The sequence below is a fragment of the Mastomys coucha genome, unplaced genomic scaffold, assembly GCF_008632895.1.
Source record: "Mastomys coucha isolate ucsf_1 unplaced genomic scaffold, UCSF_Mcou_1 pScaffold20, whole genome shotgun sequence".
Lineage (NCBI taxonomy): Eukaryota > Metazoa > Chordata > Mammalia > Rodentia > Muridae > Mastomys > Mastomys coucha.
The window spans coordinates 119727320-119749955 of record NW_022196903.1 but is presented as its reverse complement, the minus strand read 5'-3'; the positions used below and the strand labels follow the sequence as shown (position 1 = coordinate 119749955).

Here is a 22636-nt window from a genome sequence, read left to right as displayed (position 1 = left end):
TTTAATTCTTGGTTTTGTGTCTTTAACACAGAACTGATATTATAGAGTATTAGGGGCTGGAGGTGTATAGTACAGTTAGTAAAATGCTTGTTGTACCTGGGTTACATTCCTAGCGATACAATGAATGAAAAATAAATAAATAAATGAATGAATGAGGGAAAGAATTGAGGAGAAATCAGGAGCTAGCCCGAGTTCCCTAGTGGAATGCTGCTCCTTTTGGTTATTTCCACTGGTGGCTGCTGGAAGCTTCGCTCACCTCCCACGTCCTACTTGCTTCTTTATGCACTGGGGACAGAATTACTGCACCTCCATCAGTGGCTCCATAATGAGCTGGATGTCAGCTTGGGCCTCAGAAGACCAAGGATGGCCCACTAACTATATGCCGTTAAACACGACCTGCCTCTTTTCTGACATTTGATATCATGAGTGACAGTGACATGTCTCAGGGGAGTTAGGGAGTGAGCAGTCAGCTTTGCTTGTTAAGTGAGTGAGTCTGTGAAATGGCCCCTTGTTTGAACTACCATGGATGACTATTCTGAAAGGTGCTTCAGTGCTGAGATGCGCCCTATGTTTACTCTGACTGGTCTCTGCTGTTGTAGGAATGGGATGCACGAGACAAAGATTCTATCAGGAAAGCCGTGCAGCACAGCAATGTGGTCATCAATCTTATTGGGCGGGAGTGGGAAACCAGGTAAGTCCCATGCCTTTTCTGCTGAGCCCTATGGTTCAGCAACATTCACAGGATCTTCTGGTGCTAGGGGTTCAGTTTTAGTGTCATTTTGGTCAGTACCCAGTAGTGGGTAAGTAGGTTCACTGGCACAGCGTAGTGGATGTTAGCGGTGTGTTACATCCTGGCAGTGTGGTTGGTGCTGTGGGTTTGGCAGTGACCAGTATTGATTCTGCTTGAACCTGTCATGTGGGGTGGAGCCAAGATGCAGGATTTGCTTGCCCCACTCTTCACCAGTGTTTTGAATTGCCTCTCCGCATAGTGAATTGAAGATGGTGTAAGTACTTATTTGAATGTTGTCTAGTTTTTATGGGGATTATTAATAAATAATGATTTATTGTCTTTTTAAAGGTTTTTATTATTATCTTTTGAGATCGGATCTTATGTGTCCCAGGGTGACCCTATTAGACTTACAGTTCTCCTTCCTCCACCTTGCAAGTACTGTAATCATAGATGTGGCTGCCACACTGACCTACATAAATAATGTTTAAGCTTATATTTTTACAGCCCTTTGTTTACATCTTTTTCCCCTTTAGCATCTATTAAATGTCTGACTTAGATTTATTTTAGTACCCCTGTTTCATTAAATAGTTTAAAAGCTTTGATGACATACAGTGTCCTTTTCAGCTTTATGTCTTCTGTGGGGACTAACACAGTGGCTTGTGCAGAGTAATCATTTAGCTAATGTTAGGGTTGAATTGTGGCTAAGCTCCCTCCTTCCTTCCCTTCATCCTTCCCTCCCTCCTCCCCTCTCTCTCTCCCTCATTGTTTCCCATTCTAAAGACTGAACTTAGGGCCTTACTCATGGCAGGCATGAGTTCTACCACTGAGCTATATCCCTAGTCCCACATTTCTTAAGTTTGAGCAGAGGTCTCACTAAGTTGCCCATTTGCACAGTTAGTTGGTCTTAAGCTCACTCTATGGTCCAGGCTTGCTTTGATCTTGTGAGCTCCCTGTCTCAGCTTCCCAAGTAGGCAGCATTATAGGTCTGTGCCACCAGGCCCTGCCATACAGATTTTTTTTTCTCTTTAGGGGAACAAAGTTCCATGAGTCCCTTTCTAACCCCAATACTTCCCTCTAGCCAGAATAGTCAGTTTTCTTGAAGTGCCTTGGTCACAAGCTACCTTGAGAACATAAAGAACTTTCTATGCTGGCTTTATAACTTGGAGTAAGCTTCAACTAAGTGTATTGACAATGAGCAGGCCTGGAAGCCTTAGGAAAAAATTACTTTTGGCTTAGAGTTAAGGCATTACTATTTAAAAAGTTAACTGTTATAAATTCTAGTACTGTCATGAAAACCAAAGTAGTACAGAGTACTCATGAATCTTCTTGAATTCTTTACTGCTTCCCCCATGCCCTTTTTCTTCCAGAAACTTTGATTTTGAGGATATTTTTGTGAATATTCCTCGAGCAATAGCTCAGGCGTCCAAGGAAGCTGGGGTTGAGAGATTCATTCATGTTTCACATCTGAATGCCAGTATGAAGAGTACTTCTAAGTCCTTGAGGAGCAAGGTTAGTACCAGGGACTCAGCAGGTGCTCCCCAGGGCTGGGCAAGTGAGGTTAGTACCAGGGACTCAGCAGGTGCTCCCCAGGGCTGGGGAAATACTTTAGACCTTGACAGGGGTAAGAAGGTTTTCTCCACCATGTGTTGAGAAGTCAGATGTTTTTTTGTTGTCCTTTCAGAACAGGTGTACTAGTGTTGTGGTTTTGATTTGTTTGGTTTTTGATGTTGGGAACTGAACATGGGGCTTTGGCCTTCATACATAGCCAAGCACTTTATCCCTGAGCCAAGGCTCTAGCCTTTGCACACATGTTGGGACATTTTGATTGAGTGGTCTGTCGAAGGGTTCAAATATGCATAGGTCATTTTACCTGCCTACAGATAGTTAAGGTTGTGGGGAGATATGTTAGGAGGTGCACAGGAAACACCAGGAAATGTAGAGCTTGATTCCTGCCAAAGGAGACATGCCTGTGTTACCTACTGTGATTCTAGGACCCTCTTTCCTTCTCAAGCCTTCTGTGGTCACAGGTGTCTGCCAGTCCCACCTGGGCAATGTGAAGGCTGGGAATGACAGGAAGAGCTAGTGAAAATGCTCTTTGCATGGTTCATCTTTTTCTCTTGCAAACTCCACTGGAGTCTGAGATTGGCCACTGTGACTCAGAGTACATCTAGGACCTAAAGTGTCTTTGTCCAGGCTCATTAGTGTCTGGGTCTGCTCATCAGCATTTGTCTCTGCCACAATGAACTTGCCTTGAGTAATCCTGACAAGGACAACAGCGTTTCTGATAATGACTTTGGGTTTTTGACCCCTCGCATATGTTTACTGAAAAAACCATTAAGCACCAGTTATATGTTGAAAATTGTGTTAGATTCTAAGCATATAGTTGTTTATCAAACAGACCTGATCCTAGCCTACATTAAGTTTGTAGTCTACCAGGGAAAATGATCCTGGCTCCAGGAAGCATTGCAGAGGAGCAAAATGTCCCAAAGGAATAGGGAATGGTGGGGTGGTGGAAGTGAGCCACACGTGTGGCTAGTAACATTTAATTGCTAACATCAGAAAACTGAATGTAAGGGGCTGTAGAGATTGCCAGGCAGTTAAAAGCGTGTACTGTACTTGCAGAGGATCTGAGTTCCCATTAGATAGCTGACCACTGCCTGTAACTCCAGTTCCAAAGAGTCTGATACCATCTTCTGGCCTTCCTGAGCACTGCACTTGTTTGCATAAACCTGAATCTAAACATACACATGTACACAGAATTTAAAAAATAATACATTATTTTTTTTTTAAAAAAAAGGAAATTAGATGAAAACATAAAGGAAATGTATAGGTTCATATATCTAAAACCAGCACCAGGGAATCTTAGCTATGATTGGTGCCAACATTTGTCAAGCCTATAGCTTGTTTCAAGGCCTTTTCTCAACTCTGACTTCCTCCCATAGTTGCAGGAGTGGCTTCTAGCATATCCAGCCACATACTCAAATATTACATTGGAGAAAACAGTAGGAGTGAACCTGAACCTAGCATGGCTGCTTTAGAATACACTGAGTCACCTAGATGTCACGGTTGTTATAAGGGGGCAGGCACGTAGTATTGAGAAGGAGAGATAGCAAAGCTGGCCAGCCCTTCTCTTTAAGCCATCTCTGTGTGTGTGTATGTGTGTATGTGTGTGTGTGTGTGTGTGTGTGTGTGTGTGTGTGTGTGTGCAGGTGGTACTGTAAGATACTTGAGTATCTTAGAATCACTGAGACTTTCAGAACTCCAAAGGCCAGTCTGTAGACCAAATCAAGTAGAATCTTTGAGGGTGGGATTTGGGTGTCAGTATTTTTTTTAATCATTTTTTGTATCATCTAGAGAATGATCTGTGAAAGCTGTGCTTTTTGTTTGTATGGATGAGTTTATTAAGCATACACAAGCAAAAGTACAAGCAGTTGGTGGACAGAGGGAAGCAGCAGGTGGAGGTCAGTGTCATTTGGTCAGGTGCTCACAGTCCAGCTGGATGAGCGGGGCAGCCCAAAGGAGAAGGGAAGCAAGAGTAACATCAAACCAGGGCACCCTGGGGAGAGCTGGGATTCCTGATCACACTTGAGCCCTCCATGGAGCAGAACAACCTTCAAGGGAGGCTTTCAAGTACAAGGACAAACAGCTGCAGGTACATCATTGTTGAACTCTCGTGCTCTTCAGCAGAAGTAACTCTAGGGGGTGGGGGGCTTCCTAGTCGCACAGGAGTTCCAGTCAGAGCAGAGAGTGCTCTGTGGATGAGCTTCTGCCTGCTCATCCCACTGCAGGACATTTGTATACCATGAGAAGAACAGAAGTCATTTCTGTAGGAAATGCTTTATCCTCCAGCTGTTCTTAAGGACACAATGCTTTTACACCTTTAGCATCTCCCATTAGAGAACAAGGGGTCCATCCAGCCTGACACTGGATGGGGTTTTTGAAAGAAATTTGACATCAACCTTGTGTCTCAGTGGGCGGAGGTCAGCCCTGCTTTAGAGCCAGCTTCTTGGCAGGCTTAAGAGCACATGATACTTTGCCAGTGTTGTGTCCATTCTGCTCTCTTTAGGCTGTTCCAAACTCAGCACAGATTAAGAGGCATTGTTTTACTTGAGAGAGTGGCCCAGTTTTGAACTTAGATTTCAATATTGTTCCAGTTGTTCAGGGTTGATGACCCTGGAGCTCAGAAGAGAGATCTATGCTGGAGATAGAAGTTGAGAGTGAGCAGAATCGGTTAATCAGAAGAACAGGAAGGTATGGATGGCCCAGGGAGTAAACAGGCTGACTGAGAAGAGAGCTGTGAATGGGACAGAGGCATGCAAATGCTTCCAGTGTGGCAGAGGAGGGACACTTGCAGATACCAAAGCTTGCCAGGATTGAGCAGTGGTGGATCTGTGTGGTTGACAAGAAGCCAGAAGAAATCAGTGTTACAGAAACCAGCATCAGGGGCAGGACAAGGTATTGTGTTTTTGAACAGCCAAGAGAACTGCAGTGTCAGATCTGTTGATATCAGTGATCTTATCAAAAACAGTTTCAGATCAGATACTGTATTTGTTGAAACAGAATCCAGAGTCAGAGTGAGTGAAATGTGAGCTGGCACTTGGTGGTGGTCAGCAAGGCTGGGCCTAGTTCTCTCTAGCTTGGTCTTTCTAGGGAAAGGGTGAGAGGAGGCAGGAGGGTGGAGGCTCTTCCTCGTTTACATTGAGGGAAGGAGTTAGTGAATAGGAAGAGGCAGATTCTGTAGACAGTGAAGGAGGCTGCTGCCACTGCCACTTCACTGACTCCTGTGGTAGGCTGCTAGGTTCCTGACACAAGGCAGAGAATCCAGTTGGAGAAACCACACTCCAGTTTCCCCTTCATTATGAGGCTCCCTAGCATAAGAATAGGAAGAACTGTTGTTTTAAAACAAAATCTCAATCGTGTGATTTTACTAAATGAAGGCTGGAGAGACAGATGCTGGGGTGAAAGCTGCTACCTTAGGGAGGCAGACAAAGCCCCCAGCTGACCTTCCTTCTCAGCCGTCATCCCAGAAGAGCTCCTCCTTCTCCACACTGTCTCAAACTAAATGTCTCTCCAGAAATAGACTTCCTGTGTGTCTCTATCCATCCTCCTGACTTTCTCTCAGTCTCTATGGTCTTTTCCTATGTTCACTTCCTGTCAACTAGTTGCTTGCTCCAACTCTTGTATGGTTTACTTTATTTGATCATGTTTACAATAAACAGAAAGCTCTTAGATTAAAGGTGTGTACTAGGGCTGAGCCACACCACAACTAGAGACAGGTTTTTCCAGGGGTTCATAGTATGATCAAATATCCTGCAGGAAAGAGCCTCAATAGAAGTTCTGGGTGTGGGGTGTTTGTTTTTTCTCATGTATGTGTTTGTATGTGTTTGTGTGTTTTATGACTAATATGATTATCTTCCAAAATTATGGTTACCTAATGAAAGTAGGACCCTGGCACTATAGGATGTGATGGTGGGGGTGGGGAAGCCCTGTACACTCGCTGTGGAACTGAGACTGCTTTATTTGTGGTTTAGGCGGTGGGAGAGAAGGAAGTGAGAAATGTGTTTCCTGAAGCCACCATCATCCGGCCATCTGACATGTTCGGAAGGGAGGACAGGTTCCTCAATCACTTTGCGAGTATGTATCTTTCTTCCCAGAAGAGAGGCCTGCTGGCGGCCTAACCCAGTTTGAGCTGAGCATCAGTGGGCAGTGCCCTTGGAACTTTCAGACAGTCTCTTTCCCGTTCAGTTGCCTCTCCCCTTTAGGGTTTTGTTTTCATCACCAGCAAGAGTTCTTTCTGCTTCTGGGAGATGAAGGTCCAGCTAGATGTGTCTAGGGATTTTCGGAGAGGCTGTGCAGTTTCAGCAGTGGTCATGCTTGTCCCAGAGCATGGACTTCAGGGCCAGAGACTTCAAGTTTAAACCTCAGTAACTCAGTGTCCTTGGCAAGATATTAACAAGTCCCTTGAGTTCTACAAATCCTTCCCTACCCCCATCCCAGACACCTGCAAACCACTGATCTTTTTATTTGGTAATTGTAGCATTTTCAAAATTGACTTCTTTCCCTTATATGCATTCAGGATTTGTCCCTGACTCTCAGGGATTTGTCTCCTTGTGTAGCTGAATAGTATTCCTTTGTTTGGCTGTACCCATTTGTTCATGCAGTTTTGCTGTTTCCCTGTATCACCGTCTTGATTGTGCCATCTAGAAATCTGTATTCACTTCCACTTTGTTTTTACAATTGTGATATACAATATATAATATAGAGTTCATCACCTGCTAGTTCTTTTTATGTTGAAGTTTTGACTCCTGATTCGTGGATGAGGGGGTTTGGAGGTCTTTGAAGCTACCTGACCTTGTAAGAGTTAGGAGCTAGTTGATGGGGTTGGTGGCCTTACAAGGAGAGAAGTCTCCATGTGCACACACTGATGTAGGCACCTGTGGGCACAGGAAGAAGATGGCCATCTACAGGCCAGAAAGAGAGGCTCACCACTGACACCTGGCTTTGGATTTTCCAGCCACCAGGACTTCAAGAAAATACAATTTGGGATTTTAAGCTATTGAGTCTGGTATTTTGTTGTGACAAACTGAACAGACTGAGACAGACCTACGTCTAGAGAGGTGAAATGCTGACCCAGTACCGGAGAGGTAGGGGCAGCTCTGGACTGGGCAGTGGGCAGGCAAGAAGAGCTTGGCAGGCACCAGAGAGATGTGGACAGGCAGAAGCTGGACCGGCCACTGCTCTCATTACTGGGACTGAACACCTGGCAGAAAGCACCTTGGTGAAGTGGGGTTATGTTGGCTGACATTTGTGGGACTACAGTTCACTGTGGTGGGGAAGACATGGCGGTGGGAAAGTGAGGCAGCTGTCACTTTGCATCCATACTCAGGAAGCACCCTAAACCCTTTGCTGAAACAGGTGAGGTAACACTGTGTGGACCAGGCTGGCCTGGAACTCAGATCCCATCTGCTTCCCAAGTGCAGGGGTCAAGGTGTGTGCCATTACAACCCAGCCCCTATTTATCTATCTACTTATTTATGAGCATCACAACCCTGCCCCTTTTGTCTGTCTGTCTGTCTGTCTGTCTTCTGTTGATTATGAGCTGTTTCAACCCAGCCCCCTTTTTACTTACATATTTCTTAAGTCCAGAACCCCCAGAGTCTGCTTTATTTGTTACATTATTTTCATTGTAAACATTATGTAGACATTCTCAGAACAGGTTCCCATTTCTTCTTCCAGATTACCGTTGGTTTCTTGCTGTGCCTCTCGGTTCTTTGGGCTTTAAGACAGTGAAACAGCCAGTGTATGTAAGTACCTTGCATGGAGGCTAAGGGAGGGTGTAACTGGATTTGAGTTTGGTTCAGTTTTCCCCATTCATTCTCACCCACAGACTTCATTCTTTCCTTTGTCTACTTGCTTCAACCAGTTGCCTCAGTTTACCCAAGAAGTACATGTCTTTTCAGTTTCTTCAGTTGTCCATCCACTTATGAAAGCTTAATTGAGGCAGGTTTACCGAGTTGCCCAAGCAAGCCTTGAACTCAGTGTGTAGCCCAACCAGACCTTCAGCTTGAGACTTCAGGCCTCATCTTCTGAGGTAACCAAGGTTACGGGCCTGTTCCCCTGGTCTGATGCCTTAACTCAATAAATGCTTAAGCACATCTCAGGATGTGTACAGCGTTCTGACGCTGTGTTACTGGGAATATGTAGACAAACATTTTTGTCCTCAAGTTCTTCTCAGGTAAATGACAGTTATTACTCAATACGATAAGTACTAGGAAAGGGAGAGAATTTTAAGTGAGTGTATCAGAGGCCACGGAATCCAGCTTTGGGCTGTTCAGAGTCAGTTGATAGGCATGGGGCTCTGTTTCACATAGAGGTGATGGTACATACCAGAGCTCAGAGGTGAAGGAGAAGGTTTGGTTCTATACTGGCTGGGCTGGGTTAGACCAGTGTTTCTGGCTTAGTTAGAATTTCTGTTGCTGTGACAACACCATGACCAAAAGGAAGTTGGGAAAGAAAGGGTTTATTTTCCTTTATAGTGTATAAGTTCATCACTTAGGGAGCTAGGGCAGGAGTCTGTAGTTAGGGGCTGATGCAGGCTTCATGGAGGCATGCTGCTTACTGTTCTCTATGGCTTGCCTTAGCCTGCTTTTACATATACCTCAGGACCACCCGGCCACTGATGGCACCACCCAGCATGGTCTAGGTCTTCTCACATCAATCTTCAATCAAGAAAATGCCTTACAGATTTGTCTACAGACCAGTTTATGGAGACATTTCTCAACTACAGTTCCTTCTTTCCCAATGAGTCTACCTTGTGTCATGTTGACAAAGAAACTAACTAGCAGTTTTCTAGTAGTGACACTACTGATCTTTGGGACTTGATAATTCCTCAGTTCTTCATTGTGGGATATCAAGCAGCCACTTTGTCCTTTAGTCAGGAGGTACCAGAGACAGCCACACCCTGCTCCTCCGTGACAACTAAAATTCCGTACAGTTGTTAGATGTTCCCTAGAACCACAAATAACTCTGGTTGTGGATTCTGGGTCTCTTGGTCTAAATCTGTGCATAGTACCTATTGTGGAAGTCAGAGTGGCAAAACTTGAGGAGCTCTGTATGGTTCAGTGTCTAGGTTCTGGTGGCTTAGGACAGAGTGGGCAAGAGTGTAAGTTGGGAGAGCTGATGGCCTGGCCAGGTCAAGGCTTTGGGATGACTAGATGATGCTTCTGACTAGGACAGGCCCTGGCTGAGCCTTGAACCTGATTGTGGGAACACATGCCTGCACATGCCTGAGTAGGCGGGTGCTTCCTCCAGAGTCTGAGAAGACATGATGCCATTGTTTTTCTGTTGGATCCCATCTGACAGGCACCTGCTTTCCTTCCTCCCTTTGTCTTCCTCCCTTTCCTTCTCTCTTTAAGCGTTTGCTTGTCTGTTTGTGTTTGGTCCCAGGGTTGAACACAGCACAGCATGAATGTCAGGCTAACACTCTATCTTTAGGCTACATTCTCACCTCAGTACCACCACCCCAATTTAAAGAAATCAAGACAAGTTGTACTGAGTTACTCAAGCTAGCCTTGAACTCAGTGTGTAACCCAGCTGACCTTCTCCTAAATTTTTCCACCTCATCTTCCTAGGTAACTGATGTTACAGGCCTCGTTCTCTGTGTCTGATGTCCCAGTTCAAGAACTGCCTAAACATGTCTTATGATTTGTATAGGTTGCAGATGTTTCCAAAGGGATTGCTAGCGTGGCTAAAAATCCAGACGCCATGGGAAAAACCTTTGCCTTCACCGGGTAAGTGCCTAGAGTTGCTTTTCATGGAAAAAAGATAGTAGCTTAGAATACTAGTTCTTCCTCAGCAGGGCATTCACAGAATCGGAGCTTCTGGCACTCACATTCAGCAGTTGAGGGAATCCACGACCTGCCTGAGTATGCATGCTTCTGTTAGCAATCTGAGAATCACTACCCTAGACTACTATAAAAGCAGTCAACACTTGGTCTGTGGGTTCCTGTCTGAGGAGTCCACTTTTTGATAAATGATTTAAGGAATCCAGACATGATGACTCTCACCTGTTATGCCAGCACTTGGGAAGGTGAGACAGAAGGATCACCACACGTTTAAAGCCAACCTGAAGTACATAGTGAGTTTAAGGGTACCCTAAGCCAGGCAGTGGTGGTGCACGCCTTTAATCCCAGCACTTGGGAGGTAGAGACAGGAAGATTTCTGTGTTCGAGGCCAGCCTGGTCTACAGAGTGAGTTCCAGGACAGCCAGGGCTACACAGAGAAACTGTCTCAAAAAAACAAATAAACAACAACAAAAATAAAATAAAATAAAATAAAATAAAAAGGGTACCCTAAGCATGTAGTAAGACCCAGCCTTAAAAAAATAAAACAAAACTCACTGTAGGGGAATGTGTCTGCACTGAAGATGTGCCTTTTAATTCCTAAACTCACTCATTGAGCTAGACTGTCTGGACACAAGCCCAAGGATCTGCCCATCGCTACTTCCCATCATCTCAGGTGTGTTCTGCTGTGCCAGCTTCTTATTTGATGTGGGTGCTGGGGATCTAATTTCAGGTCATGCTTGTGCGGTAAACACTTTACCAACTGAGCCAACTCCCCCACTCCTCCCAGGTATCTGGTAGTATTAATCACATCACTTTATTCTGTCATCCATCGATTAAGGACCTATAAAACACACACACACACACACACACACACACACACTTGCTCAAGTACACATGATTGAAAGTTAATAAACAAGTTCAGTAAAGACACAAAGTAGATCAATATAAAAATCAATTTTTATGTACTATCGAATAAGCAATATGTAGATAGAATTAAGTAGATGTTATAGGCCAGGGAAATGGCTCAGCCCATTAAGTGTTTGCTAGCAAGCAGCAGGACCTCAGTTGGTCTCCAGACACACAGGGAAAAAGAAAAAGAAAAAAAGCCAAGCAGACCTGTGACCCGTGCTCTGGGAAGACAGCATCGGGAGGATCCCTGGGCTCATTAGCCAGCCTAGCTCAGTCCATGAGCTCCAGGTTCAGTGGCAGACTCTGCTTCGAAAAGCTAGGTCTTGAGTTATAGAGGAGGTCTGGCCTCCGCATGTGTATTGCAGGTACATTCACATGGAAATGTATTCGTCCACACTGTACATGCACCAGAGGAAATCATTTCACAGTAGCAGAAAAAAAATAGAATACTTGGGTAAATTTAGTCAGATATGCACCCTAAAAGCACTGTGAAAGGAAAGGAAAGAATATATATAAGACCTTCCAAATTCATGAATTGGAAGTATCAGTATTGTTAAGATGGCAGTTGTCTTTAAATTGGTCTGTAGATTGAATCTTTTCAAAATCCCAGCAGCCTTTTGTAATTTAGATGGTATTACAAAGAAAGTATAAAGTGGTAATAGCCTAAATCCTTGACCTTCCCAATTATAAAGCCTGCTTTGAATCTCTAAGGAACAAGACAATTTGTGCTGAATTAACAGGCAGGTGGATTAACCAGAACCAGCAGTACAGAAACAAACCTTTGTTGCTTACTTGTGACCTAGGGTCTTGCCACCTAGGGAGCCAGGCTGCTCTAAGTCCCACTGTGTAGTCAAGGATAGTATACTCCAGGTCCTGTGCTCTTGCTGGGTTTCTAACTCCACTATGCCCAGCTCTAAACCATAATTCTGGATGGATGATTGACTGTTGACAACGAGGCACCTGAGTGCGTAGAGGGCAGATGACCCTCTGGAAACTCAGAACTTGGACTTTACCTCCTGCTCTGTGTGAAGAAATAAACACAAGCTTGGAGTTATACTTTCTTGGAGTGGAATATTCTAGACCTGGGTTTAACAAGGTGTTTTTAGCTATGTCATCAGAAGCATAATCCATAAAAGGAAAAAATTAAGTTTGACTGGCCAGAATTTGAAACTTTTGCATTTCAAATGATACCATTTAAAACTGAAAAGACCAGGCCTGGATAGATGGCTCAGTGATCAAGAGCACATTCTTCCTGAAAACCTGAGTTTGATTTCTAGCACTTACGTGATGGCTCACAACCATCTGTAACTCCAGTCCCAGCGGATCCATCTCCTCTTCTGGCCCCTTCGCAGCAGGCATGCACGTGGTGTGCAAATATACATGCTGGCAAGTACACATTGTATTAAAAACAGAAATTTCAGTGAGGAAGGTAATATGAATGCTAAAATATATACTAAGATGGCTGAAGTCTTTTGCAGTTACAAGGGAAAATGGAAGTCACATAGAGGGAGCATATCACAGAGAGATAATAACAAATGAGCGTGACAACGTGGAAAAATAGGAAATCTTGCAAATTGATGCTGGTGCGAATGTAAGGTAGGCATAGTGATGCACTTATAATGCTAGCACTCTAGAGACTAAGGAGAATCCAAAGTTCAAGGGCAGTCTTTACAAAACCAGGTTAACATAATGGGCATAAAGGTGGGGTTAAGGAAGACATCCTAAGGCTAGATTATGCTGATGGGTGCACAACATAATAAATAAATGGGTGGATTTTATAGTGTACAAAATATTCCATAATACTGAATGATACAGACAAGGTTTCTGTTTTTGTGGAGCTGATAGGTTAGTTTTGACACCCATGTGTAATAAAGCCATATAGCATAAATTCCCCAAAAGCAAAGCCCAGTGAAGCAGAGCTTGGAGGAGAGGGAGGGACAGTGACACTGGACGATGCAGAAGGAGAGTGACAGTGTGGTGACCTCTGGTGTCTCTAGACCTTAATAACCTTTGAGACAAGGACCAGTGTTAGCCTGTGGTGGGAATCTCCCTGGAAGCATAGGACGTGGAGGCAGTGGGTAACCATCTCTAAGGAGAAGCAATGAAAAAGTGGTTAGGAGATGGTAGTAGGGCGGGCTGGCTGGCTTACAGGTAAGGGCACTGAGCACCAAGCCTGACTGCCTGAGTTTGGCGAAACCGTAGGGCGGAAGAGACAACTTGACTCCTGCAGTTTGTCCTGACTCCCATACTCACGGTGACATGCATTGTGACAAGATACATATTAGGGGATTGGTTCTGGGAGACGATTCCACAGCAAGAGAGGCCCACCAGGGTTTAGACTATAGCAGTGTCTTGTGTGTTGTTCCGAGCGATAAGTGAAGGGATGACCGTTAATGTTTCCAGGAACAGAGTAGTCAGAGGAACACAGTCTTAGGAATGGAGTTGTGAGAGAGTGCAAGTGGAGGGCTTGGCCACCTTACACACAAGCATTTCTTCATCTTAACAGGATGAGTTGAGGGTATGTCCAGATGTAGTCAGCTATGAGACACCAGGGTGCTCACTGGAACATGAGCAGAGTATCAGCCAACAGAAAGGATGGCTTGCTACAGAAAAGCTGGTGAAACCTTTGAGGTCAGAGAAGACACATCGGTTAGTTCCCTAGGAGAATTCAAAGAGCATAAAAGGACAGGCAGGCAGACCGGATATCCATTTGAAATCACTGAACAGAGAAGGCTGAGGTCAGTTAGCTCACAAGTTTTCTCTCTTGATGGTGCAATTTTTTTTTTCCAATCCTTCTTCTTGTTTGTTTCTCTAAAGAAGGCAGATATTTACTTTAACCTAAGTAGGGATCTAACTGACAAGCATAGTGAAGAAAGTCTCAGAGGCAGGTTTGCCAAGGATGTCTGTTGACCATAATTCTTCCCAGTGAAGCATGACATGCAGGCTGGGAAGGATGTGGTGTCTGTGAGCAAGGGCTCCGCTTGTCTGGCCACACTTGCTGGGACATGTTGCTGGGGAGCCTTTTCGGGAGGAGACACCTTGCACATGGTAGCTTGCTTTAGCGTTGCCCTTGTTGGACAAACCATACATCTTTGAAAACCCTTTGGAGATTGAAAGGCAGTTTGAGGGGGTCTGTGTGACAGTTCCCCAGCTGATACCAACATTTCCATTTGATCAGTGAGTCTTTTGTTGTGTTTTTGTTTGTAAAATGTTTAAATAATGAGATTTGTAGTGAATTATCTTCATTATGCTCTCAACTATAGATCTTTCTGAGACAAATGGCATTAGGAAAATGAGTGGGTAGATGTTGAAATGTAAGTGGTGATTAATTATTAAAGCCCAGTCCCAGATAAAATGGAGGCTGTCTAAGTGGAAAGGGTCACAGGTCAGAAGATGGGTTTGGTGTTTGTCATTGTAAGAGACAGAAACTATCAGAGGGAAGAAAGTTGTAAATGACCAAAACATATGGAAAAAAAACTAACCTCATATATTAAAGAAATGCTGAGGCAAGAAGATTACTGTTTGAGGCCAGCCAGAACTCAAGCTAGAGCCCTTCTCAAAAGGAACAAAAAGGTCGATGATTGGGTACATTATAAACACATGACAGAGGGAGAAGGAGGGGTATGGAAAACAGGTTCTCGCTGGCGGTTTGTTAACAGGTGGTTTTTCTTTGTTTATCTGTGTGTGTTACAGTGGGTTTCCTTTTTCATAAAAAAAAGTGTTAATTTAAAAAAAAAATGTAGAGAGCAAATGATGTGAAGAACTCTGTTTTGGTTTCCAGGCCAAATCGGTACCTGCTCTTCCACTTGGTGAAGTACATCTTTGGCATGACCCATAGGACCTTCATCCCTTACCCATTGCCACTATTTGTGTATAGGTGAGTACAGTGCTGTTTGTGCGTACCCACGAGAGGGCTGACTGGAGATACTGTTCCTAATCCCTTCCCAGTTAGCAGGAAGGCCAGTCTTCACACTTGTAATCATGCTGCTCCTGATGCTGTAATGCTGGCAGAGAAAGGAACTGTAGGTGGCCTTAACAAGCAAACCTAAACCTTCTTAGGTCTTTCATAGGTCATTCTTAGGTGACTCTTAGATTGAATTTAAAACCCTAGGCTCAGGTTGGGGTCTGTGTCCAAAGCAGGGCATTTGTGCAGTATGAGGCTCTGGGTTTGGTCCTCAGCTTCTTGAAGAAATAAGTGAATACCATGGGTTTAATTTGGAGAAGTATCTTGCTTGGAAGCTGGTATGAGGAACAGCCAGCTCCCCTTTTGTTTGTTTCCAGCTGCCCACCAAGAAGGGAGCCACGGGGCAAGGTCCCCTTCTTGTGTTAAGGCAGTCTTCTTGTAGTTGGGGAGGAGGATGCTGACCTAGACCTCAACCTAGCCCTGTGTCTTTTCATTCCTCCTTCCCTCCCCCCTTCCCTCCCTCCCCCCTTCCCTCCCTCTCTCCTTTCCTCCTTCCCTTCCCCCACCCCTTCTTTCTTCCCTTCTTCCCTTTGGGGACTAAAATTTTGTACATATTGGGGATAGTAGTAGCTCAGTGGCAAAACCCTTGCCTGGGAAGTGTGAAGTCCTGAACTCAGTCAGTCCCCATTATCGGCTGCTTTCCATTTCTCAGGCAGTGTTCTAGGCACCTAAGATACTAGAGCAAACATTTCTGTAGCTTGTGGTCTGTAGGCTGTAGGTGTGTAGCTCAGCTGTGTGTGCTTAGCACACTCAAAGCCCCACCTTTAACCCCCAGCACCCAAACCAAACCAAGACAAAACCCTTAAACAACAAAACCCATAGCACAACATGGTGGAGGTTGTTTATGGAGAGTGTTCTCCTTCAGTGGTCTTTCTTTCATTCGTTAAACACTCCCTGTGACTTCCGTATTTAATAGACAAGGATAGAGTGTGGACAGAGGAGCCCCCCACTCCAGGGTGAGCCAGAGATGAGGACTGCTGAGCGCAGGGCTTTCCAGACACTGGAGAGGTCAAGAGGAAAAGAAGTAGTTTTGTGTGTTTTACTCTGAGTAGCCCCAACTGCACTGGAACTGGCTGCAGGTAGCATGCTAGGTTGAAACTTGCTGTGTAGATGAAGCTGTCTGAATTTAAAACAATGCTCCTGCCGCTGCCCCTGCCCATGCCCGTTCTGAAATCACAGGTGTGGACCACTGCACCTGACCTTTTTACAGATTTTGTTGGTTTGTTGGTGGTGCTAGATCAGACCCTGAGTCTCTTACAAGTTAGACAAGCATTCCATGGCTGAGCTTGGCTGAGCTACATAGTCCTTGCCTAGGAAGGGGAGACATAAACGTGTGTTTGAAGAAGAGAATGTACTCTTTTGTTCCTATGCCTATATGTAGTATCTAGAACTGTTAGAGAGCAGTTGGACTAGGTGTTTCTTGGCCTCTTGTCCGAGGAGTTGAAAATAAGGGTTCACTTTGCAAAAGTAACAACAAAGCTATTCTAAGCGAAGCAGTAGCACCAGTTAGAGGGCATGCTGATAATAGAGATGGCTGCCACACCCGGAAGGCCCTTGGGGTACCAGTTATTGTTTGGGGATCCCTTTATGACGCTCAAGAGAAGGAGGAGTTTGGTTGTTAAGGAGAATTAGCTAGGGAAGTTCTTTATTTTGATTGACAGATTAGTTCAAATAATCATTTTTCAATACGTTTATTTCCATAATATAAGTGGTTTTAGTCACATGTAAGCCCACTTTTATATAGATGTAAGATGGTAAATAGGTTCTTCTTAAAAGCTTACTTGGCACAATTTCACCTTATTGTGTGTGCACCTAGACCACTTCAGGCTGGCTCAGAGTTTTCATTTCAAGTGCATTGGAAATATATTTGAAAAGAAAATGCCCCAAGTTGAGGGTTATTAGGGAGAGAGAAACTTAATTCCAGTCAGAGGTTAGTATGTGGGTAGCCACACGGAGGTGGGGGTACAGCGTTGCTATGGCCAGTGTTTGGAGAAGTTTGTGCATGCATAGCACATCAGTACTGCATGAGAAGAGGCAGGTGTGCATAACCCAAATCCAGTCAGTCTGAGGTTACTGAGCTATTTCTCATGCTTGTCTGCCTGGTGCCATGCTGGTGCACAGAAGGCCCCTCCTGAAACGGCCCAAAGTTTCACGAACGGGGTTCTCCTCAGCCAGGAGGGAATAAAGGACCTGAAATAGAGGGTTTGAAATGCAAAGACAAAACACGAAGCCAAGTTGCGTCCCAATCAAGGCTCCACTTTACTGAGAATAAACCAGGGTTTTTATAGTCACAGGAGAAACTGGAAACAAGTCTCTAGATTACACTACAAAGAAAATTCAGGTGCCAAAGTCCCCAGGTTCAGAAGATCTTCAGACGGCTGGCTGGCATACTCAGGCAGTGGGCGTGCTCAGGCGGCTTCTTCAAAGACAAACAAAGTCAACAGAGAACATCTGTCTTAGCTCCCAGGTGTTAGCCCCCAAGTAGAGGCTGCCAGAAGTCCGATGACTGAAGTGAAGAGGGAAGGTACCACCCTCCATTAGTATTTATGGACTGGCATGCTAATGAAAAGTCCACTGGTGTAAAGAACAAAAACCATGGAATCATTTGGTATACCAGCTTTAGTACAGTGGAGGGCTGGAAACCAGGAGGCAGGGAGGCACTGTCTGTGTTGCACATGGAGGTAGGAGTTAGGGCAGGGTTGGGAGACACCAGTGACACAGCCCAATGAGGATGTTGAATAGTCCAGCTGATGTTAGTGTGGCCCCAGAGCACAGGAGCTGCTTGTCGGAGGGCTTGACTGTAATCAGGAGTTTATATGCTGTTAAAGAGACTTTGCGCACATTTAAGGCTTTCTTTGTCATGATTTACTTTAGCAACAAGAATGTTCTTCAACCGCAGGCTGGGGCTATGGGGATGGCTCAGCAAGCAGTTAAAGAGCACTGACTGCTCTTCTAGAGGTCCTAAGATCAATTCCTAGCAACCACATGGTGGCTCACAACCATCTGTAATGGGCTCTGTTGCCCTCTTCTGGTGTGTTTGAAGACTGCTACAGAGTACTCATGTACATAAGGTAGGTAGGTAGGTAGGTAGGTAGGTAGGTAGATAGATAGATAGATAGATAGAGAGATAGATAGATAGATAGATAGATAGATAGATAGATAGATAGATAGTTTTTAAAAAGCTTTAGGTGGAGGGCTGTGGTAGTGCCGCTCAGTGGTAGAGTCCTTTCCTTGTGCTGTGAGGGCTGTAGTTTTTTTCTAGCATCTTCCCCTATCCCGAAAGCTGTAGATTTTGGGAGGCATGGTGGCACATGCTAGCTTTTGAGAGGCAGAGGCAGAAAGATTAGGAGGTCAAAGTCATTGTCAGCTACCTAGTGACTTTGACGCCAACTTGGGTTACATGAGTCCCTGATTTAAAAGTTCAGGAAAGGGAGGCAGGGAGGGTGAGTTAGATCTGTCTCCACAACAGGTAGTAGAGCCAGGAAGTTGTTATTTTCTCAGAACACAATGACAGACTTAGCGAGTTCTCGTGTGCAGCAGTCCCTCTTTTCCTGGGGGTGCAGTTGGTGAAACCCAGCCCAGACCCCTCTCACAGGTTCCTTATATGCTTTCTTTGCAGCTGGATTGGCAGACTCTTTGGGCTGAGTCCATTTGAGCCCTGGACAACAAAGGACAAGGTGGAGCGGGTAAGTTTGGGCATAGCAAGCCTCTCACCAGGCAGAGCTGCGGAGGAGGAGGAGAAGTCAGATTAGTTTGGTTGGCTGGCTTGGATGGTTGCAGGGCTTCTCTGTGTGGGGTAGTTCTCCTGGCTGAGGCTAGCTCTTCTGGTCTGCTTTTGACTCACACACATTCATTCTCACACTGTCTTACCGTCTTAGTCTATTCTCCCTGTGAGATGATCCTTGTTAGCACTCAGACATACCTAACAGTCCCCCTTTCCTTACTGAGACCAGGCTCTCCTTCCGCTCCCTCTGGCCATTTTGCTGTTTGTTGTGTTCCCTTACAACTATTTTGGGTTCTGTTGTTATTTTAAGACAGGGTCTCTAGGCCAGGCTGGCCACAAACCCACTCTATAGGTGAAGGTGCCCGTGGATTCCTAACCCGTCTGCCTCTGCTTCTAAATGCTGGGATTACATGTGTATTCAACCATACCTGGTTTTCCCTTCATATGCTAACCACTGAAGAACTGTCTGTATGGGATCCCAACAGATTCTTGCCTCCCTCTTCATTTAATCCATTTCAATCACACTGTATCCTCCTCTGTCCTGGAACTGCACTTTCCAAGGCTACCCGTGACCCCATGCTGCCACCTCTCTGACAGTTTTCTGACCTCATCTCACTCCTGCTGTGAGCAGCATTTGTTGAGGGGCCATGTTTCTTCTTTTTGAAGTGGTGTCTTAGCGCCTGTGCCTGGCCCAAACTGTTCTCTGCCTTTCCCCTCTCAAACTGGGCTGTGCTGGAGGCCCTGTTCCTGCTGCCCTCTCCTCCTGGTTGCTCTCTGTTCTGATGGAGGTCACAGCCTCAGCCATTCTCATTTCTGTTTATAAATTACATTCATCCCAGGAGCAGCTGCTGCTGCTGGAGGTCATGCTGCAGTCTTCAATTGTTTTATGTCAAACTATGCAGGCATAGTAACATGTTATAAATAGAACTGCAAGCTATTTTTTTTTCTTTTAAATCTTACCAGGTGCTTTTCTGTTTTATTCTGAGATGGGGTCTTGCTATCTTCACTGTACAGCCCAAGCTGACTTTGAACGTGTGCTGATCTTTACTTGGCCTCTCCCGTGTAGGGACCAAAGGCCTATGCCCTGCCCTGCCGTTGCAAGCTTGCCTTCTGTCCTTGAACTCTCGCCTCAGTGGCGGCCCTTCTGTGCTGTCCATGTAAGACATCTAGTGATCCTCTGCAGTTTGGGTTCCTAAGCCAGCATTGCCCCCACAGGACTTCCTGCAGTGCTCAGGGTGGCCTGCATCTGTACCAGCACATTGCCAGGAGCAGTGTGTGAGGCGGAGGACTTGATACATGGCTACCATAACTGCAGACATCAGATTTGAGCTATACGTAATTCTAGTTCACTGAAGTGCGATTTGAATTATGCTTGACTAAATGGCTTCGGTGTTAGATGGTAAAGGGGTAGACCCTCAGCAACCCTCAGTAGATGCCAGGTCAGGCTACTCCTACTTCCTGCCTGCCTGTTCAGCATTAGGAGCATGCTTCTAGTAATACTGAAACTTTGCTACGGACTAACAGCAGAGTGCATAACTAACTCTCCTCTGCCTGCAGACAGCAGTCCTCTTCCTCTCTCAGTGAGCCTCTTGCTGCCAATCTTGTCTGCCTGCAGGATGCTGAGCTCTAAAGCCCCGGCTCTGCCTTCTCAAGTCGGCCGTGCTTGTCTGTCTCATTGATTATCTGTTTCCTGATACTCAGATCTTACTGGGAAGATGCCAAATAGACATATGATAGCATTCAGCCTGAGAACTGTGGATTTTCTTTCTGTTAATGAGATGCAGCAAAACTGTCCCCTAAGAGCCAAAGCATAGCAAAGAATTGTTAACAGTCCCAGGGAACAGACAGGCTGCCTATAAAGCAGACACATTTCCATGGTGTCCTTTCTGTGACCGTGATCCCTGTTGTCTGACACTTGCTCTTTCCTTGGTGACTGAAAAATTATAAATATAATAGGCAGACAGGCTTGGGTTTGTTTTGCAGAATTCCCTAGAGCACTCAGTAAACACAGCGGGGTCCTCTCTCTCTGTGTTGCTCATTGTGGAGGTCACATGACGAGACCTGCTTTAGTTCCATGTACAGAGGGATCTACTTTGGTAGTTTGCTTTTTGATGAGCAAGGCTGTCTTGTTCATTCTTCCCTAAACAAGATTGTTTGGCCTCAGACTTTGTAGTAAGCATAACTTAATTCATGTTGAGTATAATTGTAGCAGAAAAGGTGCATGGGTCCAGGCGTGATGTCCTCACCTGCAGTCCCAGCATGTGGGTCTGAGACAGAAGCATTACTACAAGTTTGAGGCTAGCCTGGGTTACATAATGGGTTCCTAGGGGTTCCAGTGTGAGACACTGTGTCAGAATCCCTAAACCAAACCAGACCAAAAAGTGAAAACTGAAATAGAAAGCTAAGAGCCCAGGGACCCAGCATAAGAAAATGGGGGTGCAGAGGTGGACTCCTGCCTTAGCTCTTATCTGAATCTCTAGATGGAGAGAGAAATAGCTCCTGCCCCACTACACCAGGTTCAGCTCTGCATACATGTGCCTGTGGAGCTGCTCTTCCAGGGTTGCTGTCCTGTGGTCCTGGGGCGCATGGGAGACCTACCTCAGGTCTTTGATGATCTTCTCTATTTGTTCTGCTTTTATGAGTTCCAGAATCAAAGATTGTCATGGGGTCTCTGATGACACTTGCCTTAGTGTTGAGCCTCAGGCCAGCTTGGGATGTGGGGGTCTGGGGGTGGCACTCTGTTTCAGCATCCTCTGTGGCCCTTTGTCACAGATGCATATCTCAGATGTGATGCCGACCGACCTGCCTGGCCTGGAAGATCTTGGCATTCAGCCCACACCACTGGAGCTCAAGTCCATTGAGGTGCTACGGCGACATCGCACTTACCGCTGGCTGGCTTCTGAGATCGAGGAAACCAAGCCTGCCAAGACAGTCAACTATTAGTGTCAACCAGGTCTCCTGTGTTCTCTAGAGGGTCTTGTACACAGCAAAACCTTCGCTCTATTAAATATCTGAGGAGTCAGTCCGTTGCAGGTGTCTTTCTTGATTGATCAGAGAAGAGCTCGCAGCATTCAGAACTGAGCCTCATTTTCTTTTAAATAATTAGATGTAATATTGAGACACACAACTCTTCACTGAAATGTTAGAGCGTTTGGAATTCTTAGACCAAGGCCCTGTCCTCAAAGTCAAAATACTGTTGTGATCTCAGGGGGTGCATGGGTATCTAGGAGCGTTTGGTATAAAGGAGCACACACACCACAGCTGACTCAAATTCACTCACTCTTAGAGTGTTTCAACTTTATCTTAAAGATTGGGCTGCTCTCACGTGGCGGGATGAATGTTGTGTCACCTAAGGCAAAGGGTAGAAACTCAACCTTCTGTTTCCTTTTATGCAGTGCTAGGCATTGAACCCAGCTCCAGCGAGCTCCCACAGAGGTGAACATAAAGCTTATGTCCCTGGCTTTGAGCTGTTCTTACCTGATCCTGGGAGTTGACTGATCATTTCATGTTCATTGATCATTTATACTTATCCCCCAACCTGCATAATTCAGCAAATCCACCCTCCACTGTTACTGTGAATGCCTCTCATGTTTATCCAGAGCCCTTCTCATAGGTCCTTCAACCTTGTTAGGACCTAAGACCACCCCCCACACCATATCCTAATAACAAACAAGTACTGTCACATATGCAAGGAGCTTGTAGAGTGTAAGGAAGAGTCTATCTCTGACAGACCAGGAAAACACCTGTAGAAGGTGAATTTTTAAGTTGAGTCCTGGGTCTAACCAGGAAACAGTAGATGGGATGTAGTGTGTGGTGTATAAATGTACATGGGACAGACAGACTGGTTGGAAAAGGAAGAAAGAGGGAGGGAAATAAGAAAGGTAATGGTGGGGATAAATGTGGGGAGCCGTGAATCTTGAGAGGCATTCGCCATGGCAAGATGGCACCTACTTCCGCTGTTAACT

At 45.3% G+C, this 22636-nt stretch overlaps 1 protein-coding gene across 1 annotated transcript in view; it reads left to right on the top strand.

Moving 5' to 3' along the window:
• Nucleotides 1–21693, top strand: part of Ndufa9 (NADH:ubiquinone oxidoreductase subunit A9) — a 27953-nt gene extending 6260 nt beyond the window's left edge. Inside the window, exons 4-11 of the mRNA XM_031383491.1 lie at nt 600–691; nt 2098–2239; nt 6262–6364; nt 7967–8034; nt 9944–10020; nt 14765–14860; nt 18567–18633; nt 21444–21693. Coding sequence (XP_031239351.1) covers nt 600–691; nt 2098–2239; nt 6262–6364; nt 7967–8034; nt 9944–10020; nt 14765–14860; nt 18567–18633; nt 21444–21614 — 816 coding nt within the window. The 3' untranslated portion in view covers nt 21615–21693. The remainder of the gene's footprint in view (nt 1–599; nt 692–2097; nt 2240–6261; nt 6365–7966; nt 8035–9943; nt 10021–14764; nt 14861–18566; nt 18634–21443) is intronic.
• Nucleotides 21694–22636: the final 943 nt, after the last annotated feature.